The sequence below is a fragment of the Crocodylus siamensis genome, chromosome 5, assembly GCF_052110815.1.
Source record: "Crocodylus siamensis isolate JL-2025a chromosome 5, ASM5211081v1, whole genome shotgun sequence".
In the NCBI taxonomy this organism is placed as follows: Eukaryota; Metazoa; Chordata; order Crocodylia; family Crocodylidae; genus Crocodylus; species Crocodylus siamensis.
The window spans coordinates 177,063,298-177,085,043 of record NC_143399.1 but is presented as its reverse complement, the minus strand read 5'-3'; the positions used below and the strand labels follow the sequence as shown (position 1 = coordinate 177,085,043).

Sequence of the window (21,746 nt, the reverse complement as noted above, 5' to 3'; positions counted from 1 at the left end):
CTAACCCACTTGTGGTATAAGCTTGCTGGATTGACTGTCCTGGGATCCACCCCTCTTCTGAGCCTCAAGCATAGGTACTTACCCAAGTGCTCCCTATGGCCAATTTCCTCCAGCTAACAGACCTTTATATGTATATTTGTATTTATATCTGTAATTATATCTATCTTAACGAGTTTTTTTACATATATATGTTGGTAACTGAGTAAATTGTATATAGTTAAGAACTTTGGGCTTGGGCTAACTATAGAGGACAGAGGGATCCGCTCAAAATTCTGGCATCCCTCTCACAGCACCCGCTCCTGCCTACCCATCCCATCCGATTGAGAATAGGGAACACCCTTGGGTGTACCTGGGTTACACTTGGAAGCAGCTGCTCAGGCCTGTCCACAAAGCATGTGATCCCCTGAAAGCCAGTCACCTTCCCTGCTGCCCTCAGCCCCAAGCAGCCAAGCCGCAAGTTCTGGGGGAAAGCAGAGGCAGAGCAAAAACCTGGACATTTGCTTGCATTTTAAAAACCTTCCCGGATGGAAGACATGGGGCCCAAAAAGAGGACTTGTCTGGGAAAACATAGACATATGGTAACCATACTTCAGGATCTTGGTGGTGTCTGGCTGTGCCCCTGCCTGGCAGCTAGACCGGTGAGGGGGGAGCAACTGTGATGGGGCCAGGAGCCCCTGTCACAGTTTCCCCAGAGCAAAAGCCTCTTCCCAGTGGTGGGGGGGAGGCACTGAGGAGAGAGGAAAGCTGCTGTGGGCCATGGTGGCACTGTGAGGGGGCTTGGAGGGCTCTGCAGTGGGGCTCCCCCACCAGGAAGAGGCTCATACTCCCTCACATTATGACAGGGGCTGCTGCCCCACCAAGGGCCCTACCCACCCCTCCTGCTGCAGGGACAGGGCCGGGGCACAGCCAGATACCAGCCGGCAGGGCCCCTAGGGAGGGGGCAGGGACAGGGTTTTTCCCCCTCCCTCTGGAATCTGGAGGAGAGGACAGCAAGGGGCCTAGTTCCCCTCAGAGAGTGAGCATGGCAGCAACAGTGAGCAGACCTGGCTGCCAGTGGGGTAGAGGGGACACTAACCTCCCTCCCTTCTCCCTTTTGCTTCAGGGCCATGGTGCCCCACTGCTGCAGCAGCAAGGTGAGAGCACCCGGCAGACCCAGCTCAAGTCCCTGCTGTTGGGACAGTGATGGGAGAATTAAACCCCACCCTGGCCAGTTCAGTCTGGACTGGCCATGACCTCCCCCACACACACAGCTTCCCTGCAGCTGAGGGCGCACTCTATAGCGCTCCCAGCTCCTGGCCTGAGCAACTCTAGTCGTGTGCCTGCATGTCTGTTCTGTTGCAAACTGGTTCAACCTAGGCAGGCTAGACTAACCTGCAAAGGTTGAATCAATTCAGGTTCTGGCTTTTTGAATGCCTGTCCCTAACCTTAAAGTTTGCCTAGATCCTGCTCTTGGTTCTTATTGTGAAAAAGAGATACCAAAGACTGCATACCCCACACCCCTCATTTTTTCTTGTAGCAGCCTTTAAGCCAAACAGTTGTAAATTTTCTAATACTCTTATTCTCAGTACTTTTTAGGGGATTACCCAAAAGTATCCTGTGGAATCCTCTCAACCAGAAACGAGCAGAGCCGCTCACCAATGACACTCGCATTACTGCCAGAATCTGCAGTATCCTCAAGGCTATGACCCACTGGTGGACATATAGACAAAGAAGATGATGCAACTCAATGCGTTCACACTGACACTTCACTATTTTCTGTTAAGAACGGAAGGTTATTGATTAATCAATCAGCTGCATTTTCCTTGTTACAAGGCCAAAATGAGTACTGAGAGCCATTAAGGAAATTGGAGTATTCTAGGTATTGTTTAAAAAAGAAAAAAAGACTTCAGTGCAACCTTTATCAAAAAGCCAAGTTTGGAAATCAGATAGTGATTGTAAAGATTATCAGTATCAAGAGATGGGTTTTTTAGCTAACAATCACATTCTTAGCAAAAGCCAAAACCCTGCCTTTAGCATTTAATCTGCAACTATCACCAAATACATTTTAATTGATGTAATGCCTATTAAAATTCTATTTTAGAAAATAAAACACTGAGACATAAATAAATGATTATGCATCCATCACTGCTAGAAAATCACATTTATCATGAATTATTTAAAACTGAAATAGCTCCTCACAGAAGACTTGAATACCTTAATGCCATTTAAGAAGAAAAGTGAGGAGAGAAGGAAGTGTTCAAGTGGACTTTTCATGAGCAGTTAGAAATTACATTTGAACAGCCTGTTCATATTTTGTGATAAATGGCAAACATAGCCCAGACATCTAATACACCCTACACTGAATATTCAACCAAGGTTAGTAACAATAGTTTACAATTAACAATTGTATTTTACATTGAAAATCCTAATTAAAGGGTCATGAATAGAGCAGGCTGTGCCATTTGATGAAGCTCCCAGTAAATTTCGCCTAGAACATACTATAGAATCTATAGTAGCACCACTTTCATTAATAAAACAATACATGAATGTAGCGATTGTGGAATAGACCAGCTTACAGAAGCAATGAGAAAAAAAATTAAAATACACCAGCTTTCAAAAGCAATGAGTAAACAAGAGAACAAAACACCAAGAGAATTTCCAGAACCTGAGCCACTTGCAAGACTGCCAACAATGCATCTTTGGGGCAGATTCTCAGGGGATGTACATGAGGATTTTCCACTAACATCTGTCATGTTTGGTCATTCTTCAGAAATGATTCCCAACCAAAGTGTTGCTTATGGCAAAGGAAATTCTGGGATCATCTGGGATGTGGGCTATAAATTTAACTGACATAGCTAACTTATTTCACATGAAGGAAGCTCCACAGCAACTGACAGATGGTAATGACTTTTGCTCCCTGATGACTGGAATCAAACGTTCCCAGCAAAAACAGGAATCAGAAACCAAGAAAGCAGGTGCTATGAAAAAGTACAAAACCTACCAAAAACAACCTGCAGCACAAATGATTGATGCACCTATTAAGTGATTTGTAATAATATCCACTAATGACTAGAATGACACTACCAAACTCATTTCATTCTGTGACAAGAAGGATTGAACCCATACCTTCAAGTCAAAGTCATAATTCCATGTACAATGATCAATAAAAAGAGAAAAATAATAGCTGGTTTGGACTAGATTCCACATGCCAGTGTAAATAGCATCTGATTGCAAGATGTACCCTTAAAATAATACATATCTTTTTGCTTGCCTCACAAAAATGTTAATAAATGAAATGCACAGCTACAGCTTTTCCCTTAATGAGAGCTATAACTTTTCCAAAGATATGTAATAGAAACATGCAAGTCATTATGGTTTCATTGCCATTACCCATTACACTTCTACAGAGAATCTAAACTGTTTCACATTAAATATACCAAAAATATTTTTAAAATAATGATAGCAGAACATTTCCTCAGGTTTGGATGGAGTGACGTTTCTTCAGGTACATGTAAAATGGAGTTAAGACAGATCTTTACTCTGCCTTTTTGCTGCCAAGTCATTCATTCTGTCTGATCTTGCTGGATGAACGAGGTATTCTTCTTCCTCATAGGAAAGGAATATTCCTTTAAAAGATACTTGTACTTTTAATCAAAAGTTAAGCTTATTGCATAGCAAATGGTACTACAGTTTTCAGATGCCTACATTGCTGATAATGTTAAAAATATTGGTTATGAATAATATATTATGAAAAACTGATTATACTAAAAATCATTGTTAAAAAAACATGGAAATTAATTATTTATGAGAAATGTCTATTTTGTGCATCTATTCTTGATCATAGCACAGCAAAAATAAAGCACAAAAAAAAAACCTACTTAAGATTCAGTATTTTTTTTAAAAATAAATACCTATTTTTTCAAAGTGGGTGCTGCTCATAGACAACATGCAGCCTGATTCAACTGTTACTCGAGCCCGCCTGGCAGGTTTCCAGCAGGTGGGCTTAGGGTACTGTTGGATTGGGCTGGGTGCTGCCTCCAAGCTGGGGCAGCACCCAGCCTACTAGCAGCCTGCCTGGGTGGCTCTGGGGGAGTACCACTGCCACAGAGGGAAGGACCAAGGCTCCCCGTAGCTCAGAAGCTGCTCACCCTGCAGCCACAAGAAGGCTCCGGCTCCAGCCCCCACCCCCCACAAAAAAGAGGCTCAGGGTCTTCATAACAGGATGGAAAAATGGAAATGGTTTAATCCTCAGGGTTTTATTCTGTGCCCCACTGTTTCACTTTAGGAGGCACAGAATAACACCCTGAGGACTAAACAACCATCATGGGTATAAGTGCCGTATATGTCCAGTCTCCTTTTAAGTTCCTTTTTACGCTTTAAATGGGTCTTTTTAAACATTACAACAATGTGTAAATATTGAATTACTTGTTCAAGTGTACTGCTGTTTATCTTCCCAGCTTTATATTGAAAGGTGAAGATGATATAATGAATTCTTCCTTGGATTTCTAAGTCAAACAATTAGACATCTTTATTTTGGGGCAGAACTAGTTTCTAGGTCCACTGAATTCATAGAAGAAGTAGGGTCAGAAGGGACCTTGTAGATCTTCAAGTCCAACCCCCCACCTCGGCAGGAGAAAAACTGGGCTCAAATGGCTCCAGCCAGATAGGCATCAAGCCTCTTCTTAAAGACCCCCAGGGTAGGAGCCAGCACCACTTCCCTTGGAAGTTGGTTCCAGATCCTAGTCGCCCTAACTGTTAAGTAGTTCTTACAGATGTCTAATCTAAATCTATTCTCCAGCAACTTGTGGCTATTATTCCTTGTTAAGCCAGGGAGTGCTAGGGGAAACAAGGTCTCTCTCAAACCCTTCTGGTCCCCCCAGTGAATTTATAGATGGTCACCAGGTCCCCCCTCAGCCTTCTCTTCTGAAGGCTGAATGGGTTCAGATTCTGCAGTCTCTCATCATAGGGTCTGCCCTGTTGTCCCCAGATCATGCGGGTGGCCCTCCTCTGGACCCTCTCAAAGTCGTCCACATCACTCCTGAAGCGGGGTGCACTGAACTGAACACAATACTCCAACTGTGGCCTGACCAGTGTCATGTAGAGAGGGAGGATCACCTCCTTGACTCTACTTGAGATGCACCTGTGGATGCACGACAAGGTCCGGTTAGCTCTGCCAACCGTGACCTCACATTGTCAGCCCATGTTCATCTTGGAGTCAATAATGACTCCAAGATCCCTTTCTGCCTCTGTGCTCTCAAGAAGGGAGTTTCCCATCTTATACGTGTACTGCTGGTTACTACTACCCAAGTGCAGTACCCTGCACTTGTCAGTATTGAAACACATCCTGTTTTTGTTAGCCCACCCCTGTAACCTATCCAGGTCTTGCTACAGTCTTTCCCTCCCTACTAGCATGCTCACCTCACCCCAAATTTTGGTATCATCAGCGCATTTAAACAGGTTGCATTTCCCCGCATCGTCCAAATCTCTGATAAAGAGATTGAACAGCATGCGCCCAAGGACCGAGCCCTGGGGTATCTGCTGCCCACTTCTCCCCAGGTCGAATATGACCCATCCACCACCACCCTCTGAGTACAACCCTTCAGCCAATCTGAAATCCATCTGACTGTGTAGGCATCAATGCCACAGTCGCCTAGTTTCTTAATGAGGATGGGGTGGGAGACGGTGTCAAAGGCCTTGCTGAAGTCCAGAAAGACTATATCCACGGTGACACCTGCATCCAAGGCTTTTGTGACCTGATCATAAAAGGCAATCAGGTTGGTCTGACATGACCTGCCCTGCCCCTAATGAAACCATGCTGGTTGCCCTTGAGCATCATCCCTGAAGCCGGCCCATCCTTGATGATCTTCTCAAAGAGTTTCCCTAGGATTGAGGTAAGACTGACGGGCCTATAGTTGTCCGGGTCTTCCCTCCTCCCTTTTTTAAAGACAGGGACCATTTTGGCTATCTTCCAATCATCTGGCACCTGGCCCGAGCACCACGAGCACTCGTAAAGCCGTGCCAAGGGCCCTGCAATAACCCCTGCTAGCTCCCTCAACACCCCGGGGTGGAGAGCATCTGGACCTGCTGATTTGAACATGTCCAGCCCCTCCAGAAGCTCTCTAACCTGGTCCTCCCCAACCTGAGGTCTGGAGGCATTCCCCTCGAGTCCATCTTGCATCACGGTGTGGAAGTCCCAGTCCCTACACAAGAAAACAGAGGTGAAGAATTAGTTAAAGAGGTCTGCTTTCTCCTCTGGCACATCCACCAGATTGCCCAGCGTATCTTGCAGGGGGGCTTTTGGGCACTCTTGCCCTCCTTGCTTCTTGTTGGGATGGTCACCCCTTGGGCCCAGAGTATCGTCTCCTTAAGGAATGACCACTCATCTTGGGCACTGAGTTCCCCTGCCCTTAAGAACCCCAGTGCCTCTCCCACTAATCTCCTCAACTCATTGAAGTTCGCCCTCTTGAAGTCTAGGGCTACCACCTTGCTGCAGGCCCTTGACACCCTGCACTGGATGGTGAATTCCAGCAAGCGATGATCACTATCACCCAGGTGGTCAAGAACCTGGAGGCCCCTTACCAGGTCATCGCTTGCGGCCAGGACCAGGTCCAACAGGGCATTTCCTCTGGTGGGACTGTACACCTCCTGAATTAAGTGGAGGTCCTGTATCTCAGCCAGGAACCTCCTGGAATGGTCTGACCTGGCTGACTGTTCCTCCCAGCAGATGTCTGGGTAATTTAAAACACCCATGACAACTACATCCCTTGCCTTAAGTGTCTCTGCAGGCTGGCCCGAAAATTCCTGGTCCGGCTCCTCCCCTTGGTTGGGGGGTCTGTAGTAGATCACCACTGTTAAATCCCTCTCTCCACGGCCCCCTTTATCTTGACCCAGAGCACTTCAGCTTGCCACTCCTCTGACCCCATTCTGCTCGCAGAGGATGTGTATTGCTCCTTGACATAAAGTACCACACCTCCACCTTTCCTTCCTTCTCTATCCTGCCTGTAAAGCCTAAATTCCTACTGTACTCTTGGGTTCTCTAAACTCCAGGATATTATTGGGTTTCTATGCTACCCTAAGCTTACCCATTCCTAAGACAATAACTTTGTCTTGATTCTGATTTCCTGAATGTCTGAAGAAAGCAGGATCAGTAAACTGTTCACTAGTTACAGGGCAAAGTAAGCCTTCAGGACATTTATCATTCAAACAGATCTGGAGCCCTTAATTCCAGATACAACTGTTCCACCCCTTGAATCAACTCATAATTTTAGCAGAGTGGGAAATAACTGAAAGAACATAAAATAATTTGCCCATTACACTTATCTTCTCCATGTGATATTGTACATCTTGGGGATTTCAATGGGCCCCATTAATGCATTATCTGAGTGCCTCTTGATCGTTAATGCATTTAACCTCAACACAGGAAAGACAGGTACAGTTACTTCTATTTTATAGATGGGGATTTGAAAGAGAGGCCAAGTGAAGTTGGACTAGGTCACTCAAATTGTAGCCCCTCATGCTTTCCACTCCTCTGCCTTGTTCTTGGAAGAGTTCCAGGCCCATGAGCATGGAAATTTGGGGGAATGGGGCAATTATGTAAAACTCATGTTTGTAGAGGGAACTTTGGGGTTAAAGTAGGAGGTAGGGAGTGAAATTAAGACTGCAATAAGGAGAAGGCCAATTACATGCAAGACTACCATGTCTATGGGAATTAAAATAAGAAACAAAACTGAAAAAGGAGCCCTTGAATACACCACCACACATATTATGGAATTAAAGATGCCTAACTCCTTGCATCAAAATGTGTGCAATGCATGTGTTTGTGTACATTGATTATATTCTCATGCATCAAAGCTCCTTCTCATCTTGAAAAGAGTTGCATAGCAGGAAGTTCCACTAGAACATTACCCCTTAACCTCTACATCACTCTATTTTCATGCATCCTTTCTTACAGGATAAAACAGAATGGATGCCATGATTTAGCCCCTCCCCACACCCCAGTCTGACTGAACAGCCTGTTGGGTCAGGGGAGGTGGAAGGAGCTGGAGCCATCCTGCACTGTTTGCCTGTTAGGTTGGGCAGGTGGGGAGGGGTTGGAGCCAGCGTGTATCAGCTATCCAGCAGGTCCTACGTCAGCCTCCAAGGAGGCTTCCAAACCATCTGTCTCCCCAGCTCCACCCTCCTCAGTTCTAGGGCGACCAGCAAGGAAAGAAAAGGACAGGGAAGGGAAGGGAACCAAGCTTTCAGCTGCTGAATAGCTGCAAAGTGAGCTCCCTCACCTTGCACACTCCTCCCTCCTCCAGCTACCCCAGCTGGGGTATTGAGGGGAGGCAGGCTGGGCAACCTCTATGTTAAAAATTAACTCTGAAGGGAACACAAGTTCCCTAAGGCACTCTGCTTTAGAGCCCCTTAATGTAAAAACCTCAATTGACCAGGGTTAATTTTTCTTGCAATCAGTGTGAGACTGCACTGCTAGATTGTGAATTTGTGATGTTGATGGAGAAATCTGTCCATCAGTGACCCCTCAATATATCCATCAGTCTTTCAGAAAATAGGGAAGTCTTCAGTGAAACTGGAAATGTTCAAGAAGGCAAATCCCAATCCAAATATTTGACAGCAGACATGGCAGATAGTTCTGGGAGGAAGGAGTGGATCCTGCCAATATCTCTCTCATTTATCCACCTGCATTGTGAGGCACATTTGTTCAAAGTGACCAGTACCTTTTCACACCCCACAGTGCCACCAGTGACAATTCAGTGCTTGAGTGTCCTAGGTATTGAAATTAATATTACATTTCTTCAGACTCGTCTTCAAGGTGTTCCGAAAGCTCTTCTTTTGCCCACCTCTAGAATGTTGACCACCTTTGAGTTGAGAATATAGGAACTTAGTTGTTAGGCATCCTTATGATGCGTCTTGTCCAATGGAACAGGTGCCATATGAACATGGTTTCAATGCTGGTAGAATTTGCTTGAGCCAGAACACTGGCATTTGTTCTTCTGTCCTTCTAACTGATATGGAAGATTTGCTAGAGACATTGCAGCTAGTAACCATCCCAAAATTTCAGGTGTTTCCAATATGTTCTCCAGGTTTCACACCCATACAGCAAGGTAGGAATGACAACAACCTGGTTGACAAGAAGTTTGTTCTGGGTCCAGATGTCGTGATCACCTAAGACAATTTTAGAGACCTCCAAAGCAGCACTGGCAGATTTTATCCAATGTTGAATATTGTTATCTATATTTACTTTTTAGGAAAGGTGGCTACCCAGGTAGGAAATGGAGAATAATGGAGAAATAATGTGTTCAGTGTAAGGTGAGTATTCTCAATATGTAACTAACAAAAGATGATTTTTATTTCTTTATTATGATCTTATCAGTATGATCTATTAAACCCTCCATTAGGTTCCATCAAACAATTAATATTTGTAATGAAGGAAGTCCAAAAGAGTTGATAGTTTTCATTCATATATTATTTGCATACTTTCCATTCTGGATCTGGCAATGTCAGATGACATTAAGGATATGGTATATGAACTGTTCAGCTCTCTCACATGTGCTGAAAAGACATCCCTTCCACCCTTGTCACCAATACAGAAGAAAAGCCTCTAATGTTTTTTTAATGCTTCTGACACCAGAATGAACAGGTATCAAGACATAAAAAGCTGAATATATTAACTGGAATTTTTCAGACTGCGCAGGGAGGTAAGGAGGGAGAGGGAATTAAATAAATAAATAAAAATCAACCACTGGTTACCTTTTGGAGTGAAGTTACAGCTGTTATTTTACTTGAACTGTTTCCCTAGTAACCAATAACTGGTTTCCTGATCTAATAAGAACTAGGTTAGATTGTCTGAGAGCAAGCATAAAATGGTAGTTAGGAAAAGAGACTGGGAGTTGGCTGACTAGAACTGTCTGTGTTGACTTGGCATTTGCTTTTGTTCAGAAACTGAGTTACTCAGTTTCTTCATCTGCTAACGACAAGCAAAAGTACTGTCCTGAGGTCAAACTAGATGGTCATAATGGCCCCTTCTGTCTCAAACTCCATTACTGTTCTCTAACTTGTAGGAAGGTTGTAAAGCTTAATCTATTAATGTTTCAAAGCACTTAAGATCCTTAGGGAGACAATATCTACAATAAATGATTGTTAACTATAACTCTGTGCACAGAGGCATACAGGAAAAGATCCTGTATTGAATTGCAGAGATCTTTACAACTCTGCTGTAAAAGGTGTAAAGCAGTGGTTTTCAATCCTGTTAGACTGGAGGCATCCTTCCATAACTTTTGTGAATTGAGTGGCACCCTACATCAAAAACAAATTTAGTATAGTGCTTAACTGCTCAAAGAGGGGTCAAGAAGGAAGTGGAACAGCTGGAAGGGAAAAGTCTGTGCTTATCAAGCTTACCTCCCTTATTTTCCTCTCTCCAGGAACACCCTTCAAAGGCTGTTATGGCACTCTGGTTGAGAATCACTGGTGAAGAGTATAACTATTTTGAAAAAGAGCCTGTAATATCTCCATCATTGGAAGTTTTAACTACAGGTTAGACAATCACTTGGTCTGGGATGTTTTACAGAGGGATGGTACTACTTTGAGAAGAGGTTGACTAGGTAGCCATGTAAAGTACCTTCCAACTCTAGTTTTCTATGATTCTGTGAAAATCTGTAGTACAACACTGGTTGCCAGATGTCTAATAAAGATTCACAGATAAACTATTAGAATGAGCCAGAACAGTCATTTAAATAATAGATCTGTAAGAGAGAACATGGCCTGGCAAGGCAAAATAAAATAGATCCCTGAAGGTTCATGAAGCAGAAACAAGCTAAGACACTGGACCTGAGATATACTAGGATAGTGAAGGATCAATATCAAAAAAGGGCAAGACTCATAGTACTAACAAGAGACAGCAAGTCACAGACACAGTGAGTCAAAGACTCAACATTTTAATTCTATAAAGGATACATAAACATCACTGCGAGGTGTAATAAATTGTGCCGTGCTGTGACCTCTGTCCCCTTCCCTTTTGTGGTAGTGAGCACTGCTGTTTATCAGGGTAAGGTTCAAAAAGAGAATGATAACATTAGAAGAATCTGAGCTTTGACCTCCTCAGGATTATGGGGGGAGGAGGAGATGATTTGTTTTTTACCTTCAGTTTCCTGAAGCATAAATTTCATGGATCCTACGCAGATAGCCTGGCAGAGGGAAGACAGGAGGAGGAAGGAAGGGATAGTGGAGAAAAGTCTGAAGAGGAACAAAGTAGAGGTATTTAGAAAGCAGGGTCTGTAAAAGTCAACAGTATTATTTATATGTTTACATTTCTTGTAAGTCAAGGCCTTCCAAACTGAAGGAACAAATCTTCCATCACCTATTATGGAGAGCAAGATTAAAAACTGCATTTGCAACATCTGTTTATCTCGTGGGTGGAATATTTAAATTGCATCTAAAGATCTTCTACCTCCCTATTTCTGTCTCTGTCTACCACTTTTACTGTTGCTTTCTATACCTTCCTTTTGTGTGCATAGATGAAACTGTCTTTATGTCTTATGCCTGTCACCACTATTTCACTCCTGTATCACTCATAAAGCAAATGAAATTGTGGTATTAATGCATGAGTATACTACTGTACATACTGCACACCATGCTCCTTAAAACTGCTCATTATGCTAAAATTGATAATGTTTCCAGGCTGGCATAGTTAAGATAAATGAAGACCCTATCCTTTCCTAAGACCCTGTGTGAGTAATTTAATAGCATTCAAAGCTCAACTGTTATCATACTTGCAACTGCTATTTCTTTAGCACTGCCCACTGCTCTTCAGCTGAAGTAAGGGCACTGGTGGAAACGTATAATAAAGGTAAAAGAAAAACAAAAAAAAGGATTATCACTGAATTATGCATCTTCAAGAGAAAACAAATTGCAGTGTGTGCGTGTGTGTGTGTGTGTGTGTGTGTAAAAATATCTATAACGATTACTTAAATTTCACCTTCCAAGAAATGCTTACATCAAAACCATTATTATAAAATAACTGAAAATTTGGGTTACTCATTTAGTTGCCTAATTATAGGTTTAGGACCTAACTTCTTGTGCCTGTTTTTGAAAGTTTTCATCATGGGTGTTGATGCCAAGGTATGGTATGTAAAATCTGAATACATACAAATTCACCTAGGTTAGTTGAGTTGATGAAGGATCAAGCTGACGTGGCTGGTTGGATTTTCAATCACTTTTCTTCATTACACTGATCAAGCTTTAAAAGAAGATCTCTACAATGTTAAAAGGTAAAAAGAAAAAAATTCTGTGCAAGACCAAAACAAAGCATTGATTCTAGCTACCTAACTTAGAAGACAGGACCACTTATGTTAATCTCAGACTGCTTAATGTAATCCTTGGCAAATAATCTTGTATTTTGGATGTTAACGTTATTTCCAAATATTTATAAAGCTATTTTCTTGAAACTATTATCATATACTTTTCTGCTTTACTTCAAGTCAGAATCATGACATTAGACATCATGGTTAAATTTAGATCCAGAACACCTTCCCCATTCTTCTCGTGTCATTTATAATTCTAGCAATCTGATGCTCCTCAGATTGTCAGGAATGGAAGGCTGTGCACATATATAAAATCCCCAAATCAGACCCCATTAAAATGTTAAGGCTGGCACCCAAAAAACAGATTACATTTGAGAACCATGGTCTAAGTGTTCTTCAAAAAGAACAGATCTTTGTCTACTTGCCTACCACAATTCAAAACTTACTTATTTTATCAATATTAATAATTATTTACTGAGGGCAACAGCTTAATGCTCAGGTTCACCTACAATTTTTTTTCAAAAAGTTCATAGCTAACAGTAGCTTTAATAAGTAACTCTGTTCTTTGCTAAACTGCATCTAAGTCTCGCCAGATTGAATAGTCAAGTAAATGAGATTCACTTCCACACAGCCATAGCATTATTGAGAACTATGTCTGGGTGCAACCGAGTTGCCCTTTCTGGGCTTGTCCAGGCAGGCTTTTGCTCCCCAAGGAGCTCCTCAGCCAGTCACATCAAGAAACAGTCTTCAAACAACTTCTGGGAAATCTGCAGAGCTATGAAAACATAGCGAGATGGGGGCATACATGTCTTTTTCTTCCTGACTGGAAAGATCTCCTCAAAGGCAAACTTTCCAGGCAAGGTGTTACAGAGAAATGGTCCTTGGTTCCCTCTCTGCCCCAATCCTGCACCCAGGAGAATTACAGGAAGGGGTCCTATAATTAACAGCCTGCCCTTTCCCCTGCTGGGAAGGGAGGCAGGCAGGCAGTGATCAGTTGCCAGCTGCTGAAAAGCAGGAGCTACCGAGGACAGCCTTCAACCCTGTAAGGGTGAGAAGTGCCCTCCTCACCCCTGCCATCCCCAGGAGTGCTGTTGCCAGAGCCCCAATTCTTGCCTAGATACTTGAAGTGGCAGCAGGAATTCCCTCACCCTAACTGTAAGCCCACCACTCCATCCCATGATTGTCTGTTCCATCTCCTCTACTGATCAGCAAAGCTGGTAAGCAGGATGTGGGTGAGGACATTAGGGTGTCCTTGATGCCTACCTAGCTGGGATCATTTGAGCCCAGTTTTTTCTTCTGCCCAGGCAGGGGGTCGGACTTGAAGATCTACAAGGTCCCTTCCAACCCTACTTCTATGATTCTATGAACTCCTTATATCATAGAATACAATAGTTAACAACTAAGAACTGATTGCTAATGGTTTAAATATTGTGCTGTGAATCTAGCACTTTACATGATGGAATTTTTTTTTAAATCATATTAATTATAATTTCTACTGTTATGTTTCTCTTTTAAAGTTTCAAATTATTCTGTGCATAATTTAAGTAATTTTAGATGCTTGAACTATTCCTAAACATAGTTATTAATATATCGCTAGGAGCTATATAACAATTTGCAATAGAAAATGAATTCTTGCTTAATCTCCTTGTTAGTTTCCACTAATACACTGTTAAAGGCAATTAAGTGAAGATATCAATCTTTTGTCTTCTCTTTTAATCATTCAGATTAATACTTCATCCAGTCCGCTGCTTTTTCACAGCAGGATCTTTAATATATCCTATTTTTTTATTACCCTATTTATTTTTAGTACATTAAAACCCTAAGTGTGCATGATGTATTTCAAGAATGGCTTCCTTGCATTGTGTTATGTGTTGTGTTGTTCTTCAAGATGTTCAATTGAATAGTAAGAAAGAGACTGACTTTTTTTCTCTTGTCATTCTGTCCTGGGGGAGAGTGGGGGGAAGGACCCCGAACTAAAAGGGGAGAACCCTATAAATTAAATACACAAAAGGAAGAGGAAATAAACATAAAGGTAAAACAAAAAAAGAACTTATCTGCAGCAGGAACTGCGGCACAGCTGGAATGGGGAAAGAAACCCGCGTGGTTCGTCAGCCGCATCTTTATTCAGCTGAAGCCAGCCGGTGATATCACTGGCAATCACTGGCCGGCAGGAATAAAACCAGCTGCTGGTGGAGACAGATGGACAGAGGGAGCAGACCCGAGGAGGGCACTACCACAGGGTGCCTCCCGGGAGCCCCTCAGGGAGGAAGGAAGACAGCTCAAAGAGGAAAAGGAGGCTCCAGGCATGAACCCTAGCAGCAGCATCGAGGAACGGCTCGGCAGAGTGAGGGATGAGCCAGAAGAAGCCCCTGCAGCCGGCAAAGGGAACAGAAACAAAGGGAGCAGAGGGGTGGACGCGACAACCCACACCACAGCAGGTGGGCGCATCAGGGCAGTTGGGAGGCAGAGGAGAATTCCCCTTTGGGAGAGTTCCGGCAGGAGCAGTGTGAAGGGCTGTGAAGAGATAGGGTATCTACTCTGGATATAGGGAGCAACTGGGAGTACACAGAGGGGCTACGAGGCACCTGAATAGTGATGCCACAGAAGGGAGAGAAGTGGGGCAGGACCATACCCTGAGAAGAGCCGGGTAGAGTGAGGAAGACGAACCAAGCAAGAGACTATGGGTGACCGGCCCCATGTAGGGGACATCCCATGGAGAGGGCTTAGGGAATGAGGCACCTGGTACCCTGATGAAAGGAACCAGGCAAGGGGTTGCACAGATTCCCCATAACATAGGAGAATGATATTTTGTGTTTTCTTTCATGTTTCCCCATTTGGAGGGGTTGAGGGATAGGAGTAGGCGATACAGCTGAGGTAGCCAGTACAGGGCTTGATTGGGCATCACCTTTGGTTTAAGACACTAGTGAGGTATCATACCCTGGAGAGAACAGGCCTCGAGGTTGGGGAGTTCCAACCAGAAACAACCCAGGGCTGATTAAGCGAATTAGCCCTGGGAACCAGTGCCCTGAAAGGGAGAAGACTAGCAAAGCTGTCGGAACCCAACAAGAATGGGAGTAAGGCCAGGAAGACTCAGTGACCCATCAAGGTGTGACGTAAGGTTGGGGTGTAGGGGAGGTGGAGCCTCGCAGGCAACCACCGGACAGATCCCACGCTGCAGAGGTACCCCGAGTTGTCACCCCACCATTGGGGTAATATTCAAAGTCGTGGCAGGCGAGATTGGGGGAGAACACTCTGGGAGCAAACACCTACCTGGCAGCGTACCGGAAATTGTGGGGTGAACACCATGGGCCACTTGGGCCAAGGCCATATATGACTGGATATTCGAGGCCCAGCAGTTGCGCATACCTTGAAAATAAACAAAAAATAGATCCATCACTTTCTCCTGGAGGTATTGTCTGATTGAGATACCTCCAAAAGTTTAAAGACAGAAAAAATAACTGTAGGGAAAAGAGTTTGATTACCTTTTTTTGATTTTGCTTGCCAATGTGTTCAGGTGTGCTGTGTGAGATTCAAAATTACTGAAGAAAAGAAAAATATAGAAATTAATTGGGCAATTACTTATGAAAGTCATTAGGTTCCAGGCCAACTTTTCTCTAAGAGTTTCCAGTCCCAGTTCCTATGAAAGCTCTACCTGCTGCACACTGATGTTTCTGCTTATCACGATTTTTGTTGTCTCAATGAAATGCAGTTGTCGCAGAAAGCATCTCTCAAGTAGCTAAAACAATTTCCAAGGAGGACTTTGAATACCAGGAAAAACTGAATCAGTGAGAGTCAGTACTACATGGAGTGCCTTAAGAATATATTTGCAGCAACCTATCCTGCTACACTAATGTATTTTCCATCAACTGAAGATATTTTATATCACATGATTTCTTTCCTAGGTGTGAGTTTAAATACAGAATTGCTGCAGGTATTTGTTAGCAAAGGACAAAGGTGGTATCTTAGAAAATGTATGATAGAGTCCACCTAGCACCATTTTTCTCTAATATCTTAGCTAACATTAGACTAAAATGACATGAAATGCAAAACCTGCCAACACATCTCCACCACCCACATAATCACTTCGCCCCACAACAGAGCCATCAGCATTCCTGAATCTTACAGCTGCACCTCCAGAAATGTAATATATCTCATCTGATGCACCAAATGCCCTGATGGAAAATACATAAGAGAGATCACACAACAACTGCACACCAGAATGAATGCACACCGGAAATCTATCAAAGACAAGAATACCCAATTACAAGTGGGAGCATATTTCTCACAAGAAAAGCACTCTCTCTCCAATCTTTCAGTTCTAACCTTCAAAGGAAACTTACAAAATACTTCTCAGAGATGTGCCTATGAACTTCACTTCATCAACCTCCTAGATACTACAAGTCATGGCCTAAATGTAGACATTGGATTTATGACACATTATAACCTGCCTAATACCTAACTCCCTGGGTACCTCTCCACTATTCGTCTCCCTTCTCCCCCTGACCCAGATTGTCACTCACCCACTGACTCCTCAGTTTACATCTTCACTGACTGCCTATCTTGTATGCTTACCAACCTCTGGATTCTTTACTATTCATTCCATCCAGGAAGAGCACACACCAACTGCAGAAACGTCTTTAGCCTTAGATGAAGGGTTTTTAAACCCGAAATCTTACTTAAAAATTTTTTTCCAACAATTTAATTTGGTCTAATAAAAGATATCAGATTCACACAAAGAACCTTGTTGGCCTATGTCCTTAGACCAACATGGCTACATCCTACACCCCTTTATCTATCTTTTTCATGTGATAACTTGCTTCTGTACTACGATATGCATTATAAGTCAGAAGCAATTTTATACTGGTCCTCTAGTGAAGTCTTAGTTTTTATAGAATCATAGAATCAATCAATGAGTCGGAAGGGACCTAGACAGATCATCTAGTCCGACCCCCAGTGACAGTGTACAATGAAGGTTAACCCATGTGATTTTTCATAGTGATGCAGCAGGAATTCACTGACAGGTAAGTTTTCAGGTTGATTCAGAATCAACCTGAATTATCACTATAATGATCAGCAGAATCAGACTGAGAGCATCCTTAACTGTACAAGTTTTGTCAGGAATTGTAACATTACTTTCTGCTTGTAATTAGTGTTAGGGTGACAGTATTTGGATCTTGGGGAGCACTGAATTTGCAACTGAATAAAAGGCTAAAACCTGTGGCCTAGCAAAGCTGCTAACCACAAGGCAAAATGGTATGTTAAAAGTAACCTTGCAAGATGCTTAGGTAAGCATTATCCTAACAATACAGTAGTGTTGTAAGATATATAGCTCATTGTGTAAGAAGAACAGGATGTAGCCCACTGGCTATCATTAGGAGATAAAGCAGAAGCAACACCTTGGAGATGGTGAAGAAAATCAGCAAGAAGCCGCAAGTGACTGAAAGAAGCTGGGGTCAGGGTCTTAAGCATGCACTCATAGCAAAAATATATGTAAATAAGTGAAATGTATAGGTAATTCCATGCTAATGAATTAAACAGTAAACAGAGGCAGAGCTTAAAATGGGAAGGGCTAAGGGTGGAACAAAGGAGGGACACAGGTGGGGTAAATGTTAATGAGCATAAACCAAGGTGTATAAATATGGAAAGAACTAATGTTCTGGGCAACTCCCCAGTTTGTTGGAGCTGGCCTGAAGCTGTCTTCATTTTGAATAAAGCTGTTTACGAATAATGTGGGCAGGTGATGCGTGATGGCATTGATCCATTGTCTCCCTACTTGTTGGGCATCACATGGAGTTGAGGTCTAACAATCAGCATAATTAAAAATCCCCTTCTGAGAATCTTAACATATCCATGAAAAGTCTGATAACAGGTTCTGATATGATTTATCCACAGTTAAATTCTACTAACCTAATGGATTTGAGAATGATTTAAATCAATGGACAATTTAAGCAAGGTAAAATATGTGGTATGCTGTGTTCAGTTCACTGCATGACAAACATACACTTAAGGTCCCTATAAAAATACACAAATGGCCTGGATAGACCTATTATTTCACAGTATTATTGTACAAGATACAGCCTACATACTGACCATATAGCAAACCTGTATTTAGGCCCTCATTTTGTTTCCTTTCCTCCTCCTTTTGGGATGCCACAAAATCTTCTTGACAGATTGCTTGTAGGGTCCTGGAAGGTGGACATAGTGATAAATAGGTCCCAATCTCTGAGACATGCTCTAATTAAAGCACCCAGAGTGGCTCGTGTATCAGCAACCCTGCACTTCAAAATGGTGCCTGGGGTGCTATATCTAAAGCTTATTCAACGAGCTTTAGTTAAAGCACTCCTGCCACCATTTTGAAATGCAGGGATGCTGGTACATGAGATGTGGAGGTTGATTGGAATGTGCTAATGACTATGCTCTAGCAGACTTGATTAATTGAGTCTGCTCTGACTTGCTGTAATTATGTATTCAGACACTGTAATTGAGTGTATGCTTCCAACAGCAATGCTGTTTCTCCAGTGTGTTCTAAATTATCATGTTGAGGGCATCTAAGAACTGATTCCATGCATCGTCCTCTACCAACACAGATTTCGTATGATAAACTTATGGACAAGGAAATGATTTAAAAAACCATAGTAAAGAAATAAACCAACATTTTAAAAGAGAGCTCTACACAAATATATCTGAATAGCAAGTCAAAATGACATAGGGGAAGTAATTAACTGTGTCGGGAGAGTGGGCATTCTGCCTTGGAGAAAATAACATAAGTTACATATCATTTGCATATAATGTATGAAAGATGTTAATTTCTGTGTAAACAGTCATGTTTTTGGCTTTGATATATTGTCAGCATAAAATGATGAGTTGTTTATGAATACTAAGATCACAAGTATTAAATTATTCATTTACTGAGAAACAATGAGAGAGAAGAGAGAAAGGAAATTGTTTTGACTTTATGCTAGTACCATCTTTTCCGGTTTTTTGCTATTTGATAAATGAAAATGTATGCCTTATTGAACAGGCTGATGGTGGAAAGGAGGTTACAAAGTTCATGCAAAAAATTAAATGAAATATTGGACACACAGTTAAGCAGCAAAGAAATGGAAGTGCTGATGACAGTAACCACTGGGAGGGGAATCAATAACTGATGTAAGGGTTGATAATGAATTGCCTGTGAGGGTTCCTCTGAGAGTTCAGCTACTGTATAAATTCTCATTTAGCATAATATTTGTAAATTAACACTAAAATAAATACAGTTAACAATAAAGTAAGTTTTCTGCACTGAAACAGTTTCCTTGCACACATAAGTAAATGCTCCTATCCCCGTATTACAGATGGGGAAATGGAGGCTCAGAAAAGTTAGGGCCAATATTTGAAAATTTAATATCTGAAGCTCAGTACTAAATACCTACACTAGCACATAAGTAGTCTGAACTTCATAGATACCCTATTACGCAATGCTATAATAAAATCAACTGAAGTTGAGCTTCTAAGAAAGTAAGGCTGAGCATATGCAGTTCTCCAAATATGGGGCAAATGCTTACATATATGTCCTCACTTTAAAAACTGCCACATAATTGACATCCATATAGCCAAATTAAACAAAGCAGCAGAGTTAAAAAAGTAAAAGTTGAACCTGCTTGTTCTTAGATGGTTGCATTAAACAATTATGCTCCAGTTCTCACTTCATACGACCTGATGTCAGAATTAATTATTGCAGGGGACTCTCAATTTTAATTATCAGCTTTTATCCATTTTCTATCATATTTTTTAATGTAACTTGAAAAATTTCAGGATCCAAAGTTGAAGTGAAATCCTAACTTTTGTCAGGCTCCAAAAGTCTACTAATTTCTATCTAGCCAATATTTCACAGATTATTTTTTTATTTTGGACAGTAAAACCAAAACTGGGTGATACTCCTAAATCATATAGGTATACAAAACAGAAGTTAATACAGAATTTCCTAGTTAATGATAATACTTAAATAGTTTGATTATAGATTTGGACACTTGTTCAGGAAGCTAGTTATTAGATCAGACATCTTAAAATCTTAAAAGCAACTGATTTTGAATTTTAACAGATATAAAACACTACTTTTACTGTCCAGTCCTACTATTCAATCCACAATGCTGATCCACCAAGGACTAAAATCAATGTCAGGAATCCACACCTTCAAAAGGGACAGGCTCAGAGCCGATATTCAAATATTAACATGCAGATAAAATTAGATGTTTGGAGGAGTGTCCCCATAAGATATTCACTGGGCTCTTCCTGCATCCCAACTGCTGTTCTCATTCTTCAGGAAAACGCTTGTAATTAGAAAACTGAAGATTCTCATAACTTTATTTGCTGGAGACAGGGCATGAGCGCATTTGGTCAGACTTCTTAGGTTTCCTACAATTGCTGATCAGTTTATCAAATATATATCTTTTTCTAGTATATTATAGTACATGTTTTTCAGTATCTAAGCCTTGCAGGGGCTTGGTGGTAATTTTAAGCACCCTGATACTGGCAAATAGATGCCTTAGAAATCACAATAGGATACCATGAACATATTCATTTAAAACCAAGTGTAGTAGTGAAGCTTCATCTTTTGAATTATTCAAGGCAGAGTGAACAGATCAATAGAAAAATACTACAATAACCATGTATTGCCATGAGAGTTAATGTAATGCTTCAGCAGGACTTTTTAAACTCTGCTTTCCATGACAGTAGAAAATATTACACATCTATGATGAGATCTTTGAGCGTAAAATTAAGAAATGGGTAAAATTAACTTTAAGCACATTTTAAAATGTAAAGACCTTTTTAATAAGAGAAAGCAGAAAGCAAGATATACATTACCATTGTATGTCCCTTTAATGTTCCTTATTGGACCAGCTGGTATAAATCAGCACAGCTCAGCTGATATCAGTACAGCCCTTCATTGTTGATGGTCTCCTCATCCAAATCCCTTGTGAATCACCACTTGCAGAAGGTCTCAATATGCAAGCTATCAAGTTCTAACTTAAACTGGGCCCTGAATATTTTAAAATGTATTACATAAAAAGCATTCATTCTGGTAGGGTTTGTGAAAAAAACTTCAAAGAACTCAATAACATTGAGTAACATCTGAAGTTTTCATATATAGTGTAGTGTAGTCCACTAGGATGGTTCTCTCAGAAGGGATTTCTGCATTATTAGCATAACATTCCTTTTTTTCAGCAAAACCACACAAATTTAAATTCAAATTTGAGACGCTCTATAAACAGACACCCCAAATGGAAAATTATTTTGGAATTAATAGCTAAAATTTTAGGAACACAAATTTGTACCCATATATCCAAAAAAACCCAAACAAATAAACAAACAAGAAAGAACTGTTCTCATTTTGTAAAAGTTACAAAAAGAAAAAAACAAGAAAAAGACATATTCAGGGTTTACATGTAGAAAATTTCTAAGCTAATCCTCTCAGGAAATAGTCATAAG

The 21,746-nt window shown here is 41.6% G+C and overlaps 1 protein-coding gene across 2 annotated transcripts; it reads right to left on the bottom strand.

The window, feature by feature from the left end:
* Positions 1-1,984: 1,984 nt before the first annotated feature.
* LOC149864961 (uncharacterized) lies at positions 1,985-21,434 on the bottom strand. 2 transcript variants are annotated; one of them, XR_016442683.1, is made up of 5 exons: positions 21,123-21,434; positions 18,369-18,463; positions 15,761-15,817; positions 15,549-15,644; positions 6,104-6,179 (listed from the first exon to the last, which is right to left on the bottom strand). XR_016442683.1 is itself a non-coding variant. In XM_090049705.1 (4 exons), the coding sequence occupies exons 1-4, from the start codon at positions 15,868-15,870 to the stop codon at positions 3,502-3,504; spliced, it is 366 nt and encodes a 121-aa protein (XP_089905831.1). In that variant the 5' UTR covers positions 15,871-16,453; the 3' UTR covers positions 1,985-3,501. The 2 variants fall into 2 exon arrangements, 1 of the variants encoding a protein (XP_089905831.1); XM_090049705.1 differs by lacking the exons at positions 18,369-18,463; positions 21,123-21,434 and adding an exon at positions 1,985-3,585 and having other exon boundaries at positions 15,761-16,453.
* Positions 21,435-21,746: the final 312 nt, after the last annotated feature.

Excerpts from the sequence above, each read along its gene's own strand:
- LOC149864961 (XM_090049705.1), bottom strand. The coding sequence starts at position 15,870 with ATGACTTTCATAAGTAATTGCCCAATTAATTTCTATATTTTTCTTTTC. Across the intron at positions 15,645-15,760 it reads GCAAGCAAAATCAAAAAAAG|GTATGCGCAACTGCTGGGCC; the intron begins GTAATCAAACTC and ends TTTATTTTCAAG. Across the intron at positions 3,586-6,103 it reads CTCAGGTTGGGGAGGACCAG|GAAGAAGAATACCTCGTTCA; the intron begins GTTAGAGAGCTT and ends CTTTCCTATGAG.